Here is a 15,512-nt window from a genome sequence, read left to right as displayed (position 1 = left end):
ATTGATAAAATCCCTATTTAAATTCAATAATCCAGAAAACCGGAGAATAAAAAGATTTGAAAGACCTTCCGGTTTTTAATGCGTCCAGCTCAATTCTATTAACAATGAAGATACATTAAATTTACTGTCTAGGCTATCAGCAAAAGTGCGGCCATCTGTTGTTTTGAGTGGTAGGAAACCATTTGAATACTCCGGATGTAAATTCTGGGGTGGTTCTTTTCTAAGAAACACCGATTGCATTTTTTCCCTTCGTAACCGCCATTTTTCCTTTTCCACATTAGGTGCCGCCCAGTACAAAAATCCCGGAGTTGCAGTGTATCCTGTGGATGATGTATCTGTGGCAGCACGTCATCTGGAGCTAGTAAAGTTGAAAATCGAAATTGCCCGCTCAAAACAGCTGCAATTCAAGGCCAGGCTTCCATAAATGGCTATCTATCTGTCTTGGCGAGTGATTGGCTGATCCCGCTTCTTTCAAGACTTACTCATCAATGCTCAGAAAATAAATGTATGTCATATTAAAATACAGATTTGTATTCGTTTTGAATTTTGACGTGCCATTTGAAGGGAATAGGGAATTTGAAAACTACATTTTTTGTTCAATTTATTTCTTAAATGAACTAACTAAATAAATAAAATAATAAAAAATACAATATTTAGATAAGACAGTAAAGTATTGAATTCACAATAATCGATTTTTTTTCGGTATCTGGCTTTAGTAAAAAATTATCCTAATACTATATGATTTTCATTAAATCATGATTATTCGGATTATTGCAGTTAGTCGTTTACATTAATTATCCATCATTCCAATTGTAAGGGATATAATATAATTCCTCATTAGTAAGAAATTCAGGTAAATTTTTTTGTGTTTTTTCATTTATCGACAAATATATGCATTTATAAATAATTAGTTAATTATAAATATTTCATAATCATACGTAATATGGCGCTGAATGCATATAAAAAAATCAAAAAGTAACAAGCATTAAAGCAACAAACATTTATCAAATGGTAAACAGATATTTAAAAAAATCATCGCATTACTTGTTATTATAAGGAAAAGAGGAGGTTACAGAGGGTTTTGGCAATAATTATTACAAATTGTTATTGATTTATTACACATTTCTTTTTTTGAAGCATGAAGTTATGACAATAATTATCGCGGAATTCGAATTTTAGTTATTGAGAATGCGATAAATGTATCACAAATATTAACGAAAGACAGGCATGATTTATAATATGCATATGGGAATATTAATATTATACTTTTAATTTATCCAAGCTTTATTTGTACAAAACTTGTATTTTAGATCGACCGATTAAATATTAGATTTTTAAAGCCATTTATTGGTTTATAAAATTAGAAAAAAAAGCATGTAATACTTTGTAAAATGTCAATTTAAATTTGTAAAATGACTAGCGTGCAGCGTGTTTATCTTCAGATACTTCTTTTTTATAGAGCAGCAACAGTGTAATTCAAAAGATAAAAAATTTGGAAAGAGCGCTTAAAAATTCAATTTATAATGAAAAAAAGAAAGCAACATTCTGTTAAATTACACATACTTTTCTTTATCGTAAAATTACAGTTTATTTATAATGAAAGAAAAAATACTGTATAGCAACTATTTTTATTTTTGGTTATAAATGCCTTCCATTCAGTGAAAAGATATATCAGAACTCTTTTCAAATCGTAACTGATTGTTTGATTTTGTTTTTCGAATTAGGAGAGAAATAGCTCACATGTAAGATAAAAATCTATTGTTTTGTTAGTTTGATCATAATTATTTAAAATAAAGGAATTTATAAATTTATTCATTTGTTTTAAAAGCTGAAGAAAGTGCTTTTCTCCGAATATGTTTTCAAATTTTCACCAATAAAGATTTTCATTTCAGTTTATTTTACTGAACTGTAGCCGTATTGTGGCAGAATCTCGGAATCTCAATTGGAAGGTTGCTAGCTCAAGATTTCACCCCCCCCCCAAGATTCACTGTGTATATGAGCAGTTTCAATTAGTCGTAAGTCTAATATTCTCTCGTTGTTGTGGTTTGGAATGGGTTGGTGGCTCAAGTGCCATCTTCATCCTTTGATTGCAGTTTAAAATTATGAGGTAAGTTCCAAAATGACTCGCTTATAGCTTTGAAACAAATCTTTATTCTAACATCCATTGACAAGTTAATGGAAGACTTGCTTCTCTTATAAAAATTGTTATCGAACAATTTTTGCAATAATATTTCGGTATGTTTTTCTATTCTCTTTTCAGGTTTCTATGAGGAAAATACCACAGTAAAAAATGTGGCCCCAAAAAATTCAGCGCAAACGCAATTTATGTTGAACAATGTGCATTAGAATAGGATTCCAAGTGAAAAAATTTTTGCTTTTCGCCATAACCTGAGGTAATTTATGAAATTTCATAGATAATAAGTAAAACTTTCTATCATTTCCTCTACCTTTAAAAAAAAATAAATTCTATTGATGGATAGGACTCCTCCATAATTTATTAGTAGCTTGGTTTCGATATGTTAAATATTATATAACCCGTGAAAGTTAAATATTAATTTAACCCTTTAAGCATCAGTTTGAAAAAATAGTTACAGAATTGCAAATTATTGAGCTTATAAATTATATTGCCCGTCTGCAGTCAGAGAGAGACATTGAACTGCAGACAGAGAAACTATTTTTTCGTTTATTTTCGGCTGATATTGTTTATATCTATTCTCTAAAAGGAAAGTTATTTCAGAATTAATTAATTATTTATTAGCATTATGGAGCGTTGAACTAATCTGAGGAAGTATGACTGCTATTTTTCGTTTATTTTCAGCTGATATTGTCTATATCTATTCTCTAAAAGGAAAGTTATTTCGAAATTAATGAATTATTTATTAGCATTATGGAACGTTGAATTAATCTGAGGAAGTATGCTAATTTAAAAAAGTAGGGATTATTTCCTTCTTTTTTTTTTACTACGAATGCTACTAATTCGCCCTTTTTTTTATTTGATTTCCATCTTTGACAAAAGATAAATGACATAGAGAGATGAACAGTCTATGTTAAAACTTTTTTGATACTATGATTATTTTCCTTGATCAACAAAATAAGGATGCAGGACATATGATGTCTGTCTATCTAAGATTTGCTAATTTTTTCTTTCAGAATGAATTTTAACAGACAAAAATTCTTTATAGTGAGTGAATTGTCTGTAATATAAATGGGACGAAATATTTCATTTCGCATCGATTCTTTGTAATACAAAATTAGGGAAAAAAACTTTTTATATGACAGTAAAAAAAAGATTTAAAAGACCTAAAAATTAATTTTTAAGCTAAGCACATTTGAAAAATTGTTAACTTTTGAGTTTATTTTATCATACAAGCTGTTTTATTCTTTTATGTAAACCCTGTCCAGCTCAAACTATTAGTTGATAATAATAATAAATATATATATATATATATTAAACGAAACATCTAAAAAAATATCCCATTTTTTAAAACTATTCATATCATGAAGATTAATTAATTAAATTATCCATCCATCATTCGCTTGCAGATAAATCAGATCATGTTGCAATCTAGGAACATCTAAGTGAAATAAGAATACAGATGATGACATCTGTTGATTATTAAAAGCAGACTGGCAATGCCATTTGGCATCATCGAATGGGAAAAGGGTTTTAACTCTGAAAAATCTAAAGAACTTTATGAAAGGCAGTTTAAGTATTTTTATTCCTATAAAAGATGTATGAAAAAGAGGGAAAACCCCCCAAAAATTTTCAAAAAGGGAGGAATGCAAATTTATTTTGTTTTTCGTGCTGCTGCAAATAGTCTACATTAAATACCGGCAGTTTTTTAAAGTAATTTATATAAATTAATTTTCTCACACACAGTCCTTTTCTAATTCGTAAATAAACCATCATGGAAAACATTTCTTTATTTGTTATACTCTTGCTTATTTTCAATTTATCTTGTTCAGTTTAATATTCAAAGAATTCTCAATTAACCAAAAAATACATTTATGCTTCACTTTATTTTAAATTCAGTCCTCTAAAATAGAAACACTGATCCTTGGTATTTTAAAAACAAAACTAAAAATGATGGAACTGAATGTAAACGAGATTAACAGATTTTACTATGTCCAAAATAATAGCATAGGATAGAAAGCTCACTTCTTGAATAGGAGGACACAGTGCACCATCATATTGGATCTAATTGAAGTTTCTCTTGAAGTTAAATGTCGTATGAATGGTTCAAATTCCTGATTTAGTTTATTTTCTATTTATTGTAATGCTTTTAAAATTCCGAATTTATTGTCTTTATAACTGCTAAAAGTAAGCATTGAAATGATAGTTTCGATTAATATATATCTACTTAGCTATTTTCAAGTGTATGCTACTAAATATTTCTTAATTAACTATTTTCAAATCAATGCACTTTGTTATAAAAGATATCCAAGAAAGTGAGATGAGTGGCTATAATTACATATTTATTTAAATTTTTTTCCAAATCTGAAATAACTTAACTTTAGGAAAAAGCATCAAAATCTACAAAGAAAAAATTTAGAAAGAAATATCCAAAGTATTCTTTAAACTGTTATTAAAAATTTATAAGATAAATTTGAATGAAAATACTTACTTTTCATTTCATTTGTCGCCTATGAATTTAAAAAAAATCCTCTAGTACTTACCTTTTGATCAACAATAAAAAGGAATTTGAAGTATTTCAAAATTTAAATCTCTTGGGTTATCGATAGCGGTATTTAATGAGATATTATGCATTTTCCTGTTCCATTTATAAGCATTCTGATATCCGCATTATTTCAATAAAAGAAATGCGAAATTTTACGTTTTAAAAATGACAATTACTTTCAGAAAGTAATTACAATTACTTTCAGAAAGTAATTACAATTACTTTCAGAAAGTAATTACAATTACTTTCAGAAAGTAATTACAATTACTTTCATTACTTAGAGAAATACCAGTATATGCAAGATGTAAAAATTTTATTAAGTATGAAAATGAGCATTCTGCGATTATCTACAGTTGTCTACAATTCGGAACATTCTACAGTTGTCAGAGTATTAAAGAACAATTCATTCTTTATACAGCTCGATACCGCGTAGATTCTACATTCTGCTTTTTTTTAATCCGAAGAATTATTTTCACCCCACTCCAGCCCTATTTTTGCTCGAAATTAATAAATATGAAATAGAATAATACAAAAGTAAAATAAAAATTTATAAAAAACAAAAACAAAAAAAATAATAAATTGATTTTTTTTAAAATTTTAATCGAGTGATTTAATCAAATGGTATAACCTAATAACTTGATTGCTATTAGAAATTCAATCTGAATCTGGATGTGCCAGTAACTATTTCTGCGATTCTATATTTATTCATCACTTTTTCAATCTACTCACAACCCTAAAGACTTTCTTGAACCCCGATTTTTTTTCCTTGTATTTAAATATAACGTTTGAGAAATTTTACCTTATACTTAACAACTCTGGATTCACGATGAGCATAGTAACTTGTATTTATAAGAAGAAGAAAAATCTACATATAGACAAATATGCCTGGAAAAAGTTGTTATGTAAGCATATTTTGTATTGTTATGTTCACGTCAAAGTGTAAATTTTAATTAATTTTATGAAGAAATATCATAAATTTTTTTTAAGAATGAAGACTCTGTAATATCTTCCTTGTCAGGTGATTTTTGAATAGGAAATTAGTTACAAAAATGATTAATCATTTTGGTTAAACTGGAGAAAGGATTTTGTGAATCTCTTTATCGTAAAGTCATGATGGCATATAAGGCAGATCCTTGGAAAACAATCTTAGTTGGCAATTAGTTTATTTATATATTTACTGTCTTTTTTTTTTAACTCTTCACTTATTTGTTTTTCATGTATTTTTTTCATCTTGTATAGGTTTACTATATAATGAGACGCAAAACTTGTAAGTTTTGCGGAATTGCTCTTCAACATAACCAGTTAATTGATTAGAGCAGAGTATTGAGTTACTCATTCCTCAAGTCAGTCACTGAACCATCTGCACACACTGAACTCTTCTATGGTTTAACAGATATGCTTCTCTGCTAGAATTAGCTTTCCTCTGAAGTTCTAGGAATTATTTCCTCTTACAACCTCAATTTTCTTTTTAGTTTCTTTTGCTTTCCCTCCTCTTGCAAGTATAATCTTACTATTGGTCTGTTCTGGACTGAAAACAGACACTTACAGACTAGAAAGTTGGCGAACTTTGGCGGTCACAGAATCATTTATCCAAGCAACCCCCGGGATTGTTTTTATTTTGACTGTCGTCTTACTAGATACGATAATTTCTATAATTTGCACAGAGCTTTGACTGTTCAAAGAGAGGTCAAACTTATGTGCATGAAAATTTGAAAGGTTGTTTCTTTCAATTTGATGGATAAGGTTCATTTAGGCTGGGTTATTACATAAAAAAGTTTTTGCCAACCTCTCCAATATGTAGATGTTTCTACTTTGTGTGATTTGGCTCAGCATACATCTTGCCTAGCAACTCTCTCTTTCCTGTGATGTATTCGTATTTAATATGAGGGTGTGAGTTGCTATTGCTACATTGTTTCACGACTACGTTATCCTCAATCGCCCTAAAGCTATTGCTATGCTATTCACGGGGCTGAAAGCTGCAATTAAAATACCTCGAATACAAAAGTACAATTGAAAGCTTTTCATTACCTCACCTTAGGGCACCAATTAAAAATTGAAAAAAAAAAGCACTCAATAAAATAACAATTAAAAGCCCTTGAAAACGTTTTTTATTCTTACTCTTCTTTCATACAATACAAATTTAAGCTTTAACTGTCAATATACTTCTTTTTTTGTATTTCAGATTGTTGATACCTGTTGCATAAATTAAATTTCACTTCAATTCTGGGATAAAGGATTGCGCATTTGAATAATCAAAAGTTACCACATGAATTCAATCTCAACACTTGAGATTAAAAATCAATCATAATGAAAACTAAATAACCATCAAAAGATCAGTTCAATGTTCATTAGCTTTTTAAAATTAATGATATAAAAGATATTCGCTATTAATTTTTGAAGTTTTCAAAAATTAGATTAATTTAAAAGTTTCCAGAATTAAATTTATTAATTCAACTGTGAAAGCATCTGATTTTTCAAACATAAAGAAAAAAATCTTAATGAGGTTCCTGTCTTGTTCATTTTAAAACTTATTAAACTTTTAAAACCTTAAATAGAAAAAAATAAATCAAAGGCGAGTTTATAAAGTTAGTTTCATTTAAGCGATCACAATAGAAAGAATGATGTTATAATTCCACTTCCTTTAATAAATGCATCTGCATTTTATCATCTTATTATTAATAAAATTGTTTATTAATAACTTAATTTTACAAGGAGGACAATTATTTGAAAAATTAAATGAACATATTCTGCATTAATTACAACAATTTCAGATTCGCGTTTACATTTTTCTTGGAAAGAAATGTTTTCTTAATTTTTCCTTTCGTATTTAGAGGGTGATATTCAGTTTCTATTCACCGAAAAATCTATAACTTCTTATGTTTGTTTACATACAGAGAATACAGATATTTGTGTGCATTTCATATGAGATTAAAAATTATTAAAATCAAATATTTTTTTATCATTTTTTTACGAGAAGAAGCTAAAATAAAGTTCAACATATATCGTTCTAAAGGTAAACGAAAATTTTATGTGAAAACAATGATTATTTATCAAACGATTTGCTTTCAATATATTGCATGTAAATCAAAAAAATATGCACAAATAACACTTTCGCGAAACGATACCAACTATTTTTTCTTAATTATCCCATTTGATTTTTTTGTTGTTTCTTTTTATTCAAATTAATCAACACAACTTAATTTTATTCTTTTCTTTCTCTTCGAAATGCATTTTTTTTTCGGTTTTAAAATTAAATTTTTCTTGTTTTAAAATTTTAATATAGGTAATTCAAAATTGCTGTTCCTATCATTAAGCTACAAAAGAAACATTTTCTCCTAATTAAAAGAATTTCGGGTCAAATTATATGACTGGTTAGATATATTCCCTTTATATAAAAGACTTTTTCATTAAATATATATATGACACCTAGCATCGATTAATCTATTTTGTATTTACATTCTGCTCGAATTAAGTATAAGTTTTGCCAGATTTAAGTGCGGGGGGGGGGGGGAAAGCTAAAAAAGCAGTTAGTATTTTGAATTGTTCACTTAGATGTTCTGTAAATATTTTCCCTATTTTTTTAAGTCACTTTTGGGCTTTTAAAATTACAGGCGAGGAACTTTTTTTATCTCTTAATTAAAAATAATTATCACAAAAATACTTACCCATGAATTGAGTGAATTGTTCTTTTTCTGCATCATAGACTTGCTGTTGCCTGTTTTTAGTGTTATGCCTCGAATCCACCATCCAGGGGTAAATGGGTTTGTTCGTGAAAACATCATTGGACTCTTCCACAGGTATGAATAACTTTTGTTCCTGGTCCTCACAAATCGGATCCTTCAGTTTTTCATCCCTATAATCAACATAATGCGAGGACTCGAAGGATGGACTCTTTCCAGATCGAGGACTCTCCTCTTCGCAGTGAGAGGAAAAGGGGGACATGGAGAGACTCTGCACTCTCCCCTGGTAGGGGTTGAAAAGTTTCCCGGTGTTCAGAGGTAGAGATGTAGGTATCTGGACGGGACAGTTCGCTTCCGGATAGAAGTTCCGGGATAAGATCAGGAGCTTATCTTGTTCGTCCTCCAATTTGGACTCGTCTTCATTGTCATCGACTTCCAGAGCATTTTGGGAGTTCTCACCCACATCTTCCCTGTTTTGGGGGTGGTTAATTTCCACTGCACCACCCCCATTATAGTCTTTTGACACCAGAGCGGGAGAGATAGACGTGTAACAGCTGTTTTTGTTTACGTACGGTGACAGCGTAGTTTCGAATGGCATGCCAGTAAGTGGAAATTTTTTATGAGTGGGATTTATTAGTCCGTGGTCTTTGAATCATTCTGTCCCTTCCTGGTGCTGACCACCCAAGTCACGTGATGAGTCGGCGGCCCAATGGTTACTGAGAGGGACCTGTTTTGAGGAATAGAACAACAGTGGATGAGTGAGCGAGTTAGAGTGAAGGGTGGTTATGTATGTGTTGTCGTGCGTTTCCAGGGGATGGGTGGGCATGGTTGAGTAGGATTGCTTTTGGGTTGCCACAATTGGCTTCTTTATCTTTACTTGTTTCGGGTGGTTAGGAAGTGTTTCGCACTCAATAATTCATTCTTTTATCCTATGATTACGAGTATTACATTTTCACGGCGGCTTAAAAGGAAAGAGATTTAGAGTTACAAAGTAGCATTTCGTGATTGCAAACGAATATTGCTCTAGTTGCTTTTTACTTATAATTGCTGTTTTTATTGACGTATTATTAATTTATTTTTATATGCTAAGTGTTTACGGTGTTAAAACCTTGTATTTAAATTTAGTGCTTAGTTAATTTTGGAATTTATTTTGGAAGTTAATAAGAGATACAGATATTATAGAATATTAATTCTAAAATTCGTTTTATTAAAATTTTACTTTTCCTTAACTAATAATGCTAATAAAAATGATAGCACATTATCCGCTCCCCCCCCCCGAAAAAAAAATCTCTTTCAGATGTACAAACAATTTTAACCAATAAATCTTGGTATGAAAATCATTTCAGAATTTGAGAAGTAGCATTATGAAGCTAAATGCTCATAAATCATATCTCTGAGTATATGATTTAAATAGAGATTAAGAGTAGATTGGTATTTCAATGAATTAAGATTCTTTAATTGTTGCATCATATTTAAGGAGATTTTCAATATTTTTCCACATTATATAAGCTACTATTTCTTTATATGCTTTAAGTGGAAACGTCCTTTTTATATTCTAGGTCCTTTTTATATTCCTACGCCCTTTTTATATTCCTCACGTCCTTTTTATATTTCTACGTCCTTTTTATATTCCTACGTCCTTTTTATATTCCTTATTTCTAAAGCTTTACGCGCACACTAGTGTAAAACATGGTCCCAAAGTCATCATCTTTATAGTTGAGATGATTGCTAATATATTTTGAGGGTGATGAAAGTTTGCATTCATTCGACAATCAAAGCCATTGGGAAATAAGAAAAAGATGCTTTAACAATTAGAAACAATTTCTTAAATATGTTCCAATTCTATATTTAAACAAAATTATGGAATTATGAAAATGGAATAAATTACAAATTAATCCTTCATCTTCAGAGAATCTAGAGAATTATAATAGACACCGACATATATACAATGTTTTTCCTTTTAAAAATCACACGTGTAGAAATCAAAACGCTATACTGCATACATGCAAGTTTTTCAAGCCAGAGCTTATTAAATTGTGGAATACGACATCAAATTGGCCCAGATAGATCATTGGAATTGTAAAAACTTTTAAGGGCATATTCTAGCAGATTCTATATTATTTATACACAAAAATAGTAAGAAATCCATCTAAATTCAAAACATTTTATTGAAATTCGTTGAAGAGCAGTTTAAATTTCTTTTCTTTATTCATGATTTATCATTATTATTAATATTAAATTTTGTGGACTCAACTAAATAATCTCCGGTGAAACTGGGGTGCAAGATTTTCACCCTACCTGAATAAGAAATGCGAGAGTGGAAATTTTAAGATATTGTGTTCTAAACTACTGTATTTTTTTTAAAAATCAAACGAAGCACTTAGGCTAAAAATACATTTCTTTTTAAATATTAACAGAACAAATGTTGTTAAATTGCACTGTAATATTTCGACGAATTTTTAAGAAGGCGGAAAATATATATTTTTTTTAAATAATTGATAAAATTACTGAATGTGAAGCAAAATGTAACATATTTTGCATAATTATATTTTAAAGTAGTTAGACCATTAATTAATTTATATTTTCAAAGAAAGTAGCCAATTTATGTTTCTCTTGTCATTTTCGGCCTAATGATTGCATGCACAGGGAGAATTTTGGCTCGGATATTGGATGTTTTGGTTTCTGTGGGTGGAAGTTGGAGTAACCCTCGTTAAGGGTGGCTCCGGGTGGGATGGGTGGAGTATGAGGGGTCTTCATCCCCTAACTGGAAGGGGGCGTGGTAGCGTGAGGGATGAGTATTTCACGAACAGAGTACGCAGACCACTGGTCAAAATGGGGGAAAATAAAAGAGGAGTAATATGCCTCCCCAAAAGACCTAAGAGGGTGACTGTTATCATCTCTTCAAACTTATGTGAGAATACACTGAAACATCCATTCAGTATGAAAAAAATATCTGACCTCACTATCTTTAGAAGTAAAAGTTTCTCTACTTTCAACCAACTGTTTGCAAACTACAGAACTTTACTTTCTTATCAGCCATTTAATAAGGTACAAAAAATTTTATTTCGTTCCCTCGGCGTTTCTTTTATATTCTTGTTGCAATTAGTGGCCTCATTTTCAAAGAAATCACTAACGAAAAAACTATGGAACTAATTGAATCCGTAAAGAAGCAGAGTCATTCAATGTGTAGGTGTCTGATTATTTCTTATAAATTGAAACGATTCTTGTGCTTTATCCCATTAATTAAGCAAAGTGGTGAGGTTGTTTTTTCTTAATTGGGACCGTAAAATGGAAAGGTTAAGCGACACCCGTAAAAATTTCAGGCGACGTTTTTATTAGATTAACTGTATGAATTGGTTAATTAGTCATTCTTTTGTCACAAGTTAGTAAGTTCAAAGAGAAAAGAAAATATAATGAAAAATATAAAGATATTGCCCTAATTAAACGAGAATACTTGTTTGCATTAAACTTTCTGAAAAACTGCCAATATTTCTGATCATAAAAGAAAAATTTAAGTATCAGATATCAACTGAAAAAGGGGCCATGCTTTTTGTACCATATTTTTCTGTCCTTTTTAATGGGTATTGCTACAATAAATGTTGCAGATTCTTTTATATGCAGCTCATTCGAAAATTAAGTTTAGCTCTTAGTTCTTTCCAAATCGATTTTTTTTTAAAGTCGTGGAATGCTCTTTGACCATTATATTTTTGAACAATATATAAAATGTGAAAACTTGTTGAAATTAATATTGTTGAATAATAAACAAAATGTGATAATTTTTTGAAAATTAACACTTTATTGATAATTAAATACTCAGAGATAATGCTACAAATGAAATCACTGTTTTAATTTTTGATAATGTTAAATAACTTCTAATGAGTTTTAATTACTTTTAGTATTCTAGATAAATAATTTACAAAACATTGTTCTTTAAGGAAAGTAGCATACCTATGTACGATAGTATAGTGATGCAACATATTATTATGTAAAACAATTTAAATCTTATTTTTACAAGCTTTCTGTTTTATCGGAATTCTTATGATTCCTGAACAATAATGATGAACAACTTAATGAAAATTTGATGAAAGGAAATTTTTCAACACCTTATTGAAACATTTTCTATATAGATTTAGTAATAAATAAGAAATATGCAATAAATAAACAATAAATTAGAAATGCATTATAAATCATTATTCATTTTATTATAATTTACTTGTATTAAATATTACTATATTCTTCCTAGATTTATCTTAAATTATTTTTGATTTAAAATTCAAAAGCCATAAAATTATATTATGAAATATTAGAACCATAAAAACCTTCATTTTAAATTTGATGACAGTTTTCTGGCAGTATCATTTTTTAAATTTGTCCTCATATTATTGACATAAACCTTGACAAAAAGCACCTTTTGAAGGAACTACTTTTTCTTAATAATAAAGAAATGAAATCATCGAATGTCTGTAATGAGAATTGACACGGAATAAACACCCTTACCTTTCATTTTTTTTTAAATGTAAAAATGTATAAATATGATAAGAAATGATAGTCACAGAAAGGTTATTGATACACTACTCTGAGATCTATTTTTGTTTGATTCAAATTAGATTATCCGAATCGTTATTTCATGACTCTCGAATCCAACAAACTCTCCAAATAAAACTTAACTAATCGAATAACCTTATTGACAGTTAGCATGGATGATATAAAATTGCTTTCTTGCTTCCAGTAGGATTTTTCATGGAATAACATCTAATACACCTCGTTCTCTAATTTTTTAAATTGTTTTTGATGACAGATAGATGACGCACATAACCTCAAAAATGTCACTGATTCTTCCCTCAGAAATCGATTTTTGGGAGGTGCAAAATGGGTTATCCAAATCATTCCCTTTATAGCTGTCGAACCCAGTAAGCCCTCTGCGTCCGATTAGGTGCACTTCCCCGTGCGTGATCCATCAAAGAGAATTGTTTATGTCTGGCCTGGAGACAAGAGTTCGCATTTTTGTGGTGAAGAGGAATGGGTTCAGGACTCGTTAGTCAGAAGGGACCTGGTTGATAAAAAGAGATCAGAAGATCCGGAACTGATTGGCGGTGCTCAGTGGCTATGAAACGAATAGCCTTTCGATGACAGGATTGACAAAGCATAAACCGTCAGACTCCTATTCACTTCGAACGGAATGCTTGAATAAAACCGCATTTACTTTTTAAAGCTCGGGATCTAAGAGGAGATTATCTCCCCCCGGTGGATCAACTTTGAACTGATCCCCTCTGAAATTTGCTGGAGATTCAAAGCTTTCGCTGTTTCAGGCATTTAAGTAGTTTGTGTAGAATACTCCCTTAATCTTGTGATTGAACATAACAAGCGGTAAATATATCGTTTTGTTTAAAGAGTTTCATAGAAAAACATTTAAAAAATTGTTTTGGATGTTGTTATTCTAGATGATCGAATTTTATCATATAAGCTTAAAGAAAACTTTAATCTTTCAATTTAGTATTAATGGCTATAACGATAAAAAGAAATATATTTATTAATATCCAAATATATTAAAATTTAAAGAAATTGTCCGAGAGACTTTTTTGTATTTGCAAAGGTACGAATAACTGACTAGAATTTTTCAGTTTTCTATCTTTGTTGAAAACATGAAAGCTGAATAACACAAAACTGTGGTGTTAGGAAATTTACAACTGCGTCTAAATTATTTAATACATTTAAATAATTTAGACGCAACGAACTGTTTCTATTCTTAAAAACCTTTGTGCAAAGATTTGTGAAGAAAAATTTCGAATTTGTTCAGTTATTTTTCTAAGGCCTTCATTTGCAATTCTTAAAATTCATTTCTGTTTGATCTTTACTCATAGAAAATTTGAGCAAGTAAGAAAACAATTAAAATTTCTCACTTTATTGAAGAAAAATGTGTTTAACTCTCTCTTATCGTATAAACTTAGTATTAGAAGTTTGTACTTTATATGCTAAATGGATTGATAAAGTTAAAATTATGAAATAATTTTGATGAAAATAGGATTGTAATGAGGCTACATTAATTTCCATTACTTTTAAACGAAAACAAACATTTTATTTTTATTTTCTGACACGTTTTTCTTAGTCTTTCTTGATTAATTACGATTTCAGCAACAAATTTCAAAACATTGCAAACTGACTTTTTTTTTAAAAAAACCGTAATCTTCAACACATATTAAAAAAAATATATAGTTCTTTCTTAAACAAAATAAAACTTACACTTAACATCCATGAAAAAAAATCTCTTAAAGAAAAACTTGATCACGTAGTTTAATTGTATAAAAATATTAATAATCTCTATATAAATTATTGGCTTTTTTTAAAGTAAATAATCATTTTCATGAAATTATAAATGCTGGGATTCTTTTGTTATTTTATAAATCATTGTTTCAAAATTCTATGAACATTATATGAACTGGAAAGTTTTTGATTAAAAATCTCTTTAGGAAAATGGCAAAAGCCTTGAATAATAAACTGAAACTCACATTCATCGATGATATAAAATATCATAAAGTAAAAGATATAATTATTGAATTTTTCATGCTGCATCCTATAACAAATAATGATTTCGAATTAACAATGTATAGTTTAAGAAACGTTAAAATCCACTTACATTCCAGGCTGCAAGACCTCCTGTTGGTGTAGTATCCAAGTAAGAACGTTCAAATGACCGGCATCGGAGAGAACACCGCTATCCGTTTGCCGTGACGGTTCACACCGCGTGTACCAACAACTAACGCAAATGCATACAGGTCCCGCATGTGTTTGACGCAAGCAAGTAGACGCGTATTATTCTCTATCAGGGCTCGACTTGTATCTATTAGTAAAACCAATCTAATGCTCTTCGAAAGCGTGAGTCGTTGAGAGAGATGCTTTTTCCCCCTTCCCTTTTTTTTATTTTGTTCTTTTTTTTCCTGGAGCACGCTTACTAGCAATGGGTGTGTTTTGCTTCCGCACTTGAATGCTTATCATGGCGTGTTTCGAAATCGTTCATAGACTGCACATGTCGTTAAGTGAAATTTAGACGCCGTTGGAAGCAATTACTAATGCATCATATTTCAGGCTCGCATACGAATAGAAAACAACGTGCTTTTTTTTTTTTAAATTGACTACTTTTTTTTCCTCATGTTTA

The 15,512-nt window shown here is 29.8% G+C and overlaps 1 protein-coding gene across 1 annotated transcript in view; it reads right to left on the bottom strand.

Moving 5' to 3' along the window:
- Window positions 1-15,225, bottom strand: part of LOC129958826 (homeobox protein 10-like) — a 48,604-nt gene extending 33,379 nt beyond the window's left edge. Inside the window, exons 1-2 of the mRNA XM_056071525.1 lie at window positions 14,994-15,225; window positions 8,345-9,086 (exon numbers count right to left, since the gene is read on the bottom strand). Of these exons, the coding sequence (XP_055927500.1) occupies window positions 8,345-8,957 (613 nt within the window). The 5' untranslated portion in view covers window positions 8,958-9,086; window positions 14,994-15,225. The remainder of the gene's footprint in view (window positions 1-8,344; window positions 9,087-14,993) is intronic.
- Window positions 15,226-15,512: the final 287 nt, after the last annotated feature.

This window comes from Argiope bruennichi, chromosome X1 (assembly GCF_947563725.1).
Source record: "Argiope bruennichi chromosome X1, qqArgBrue1.1, whole genome shotgun sequence".
NCBI lineage: Eukaryota > Metazoa > Arthropoda > Arachnida > Araneae > Araneidae > Argiope > Argiope bruennichi.
The sequence above is the reverse complement of the archived record's forward strand: the minus strand, read 5'-3'. Positions and strand labels throughout refer to the sequence as shown.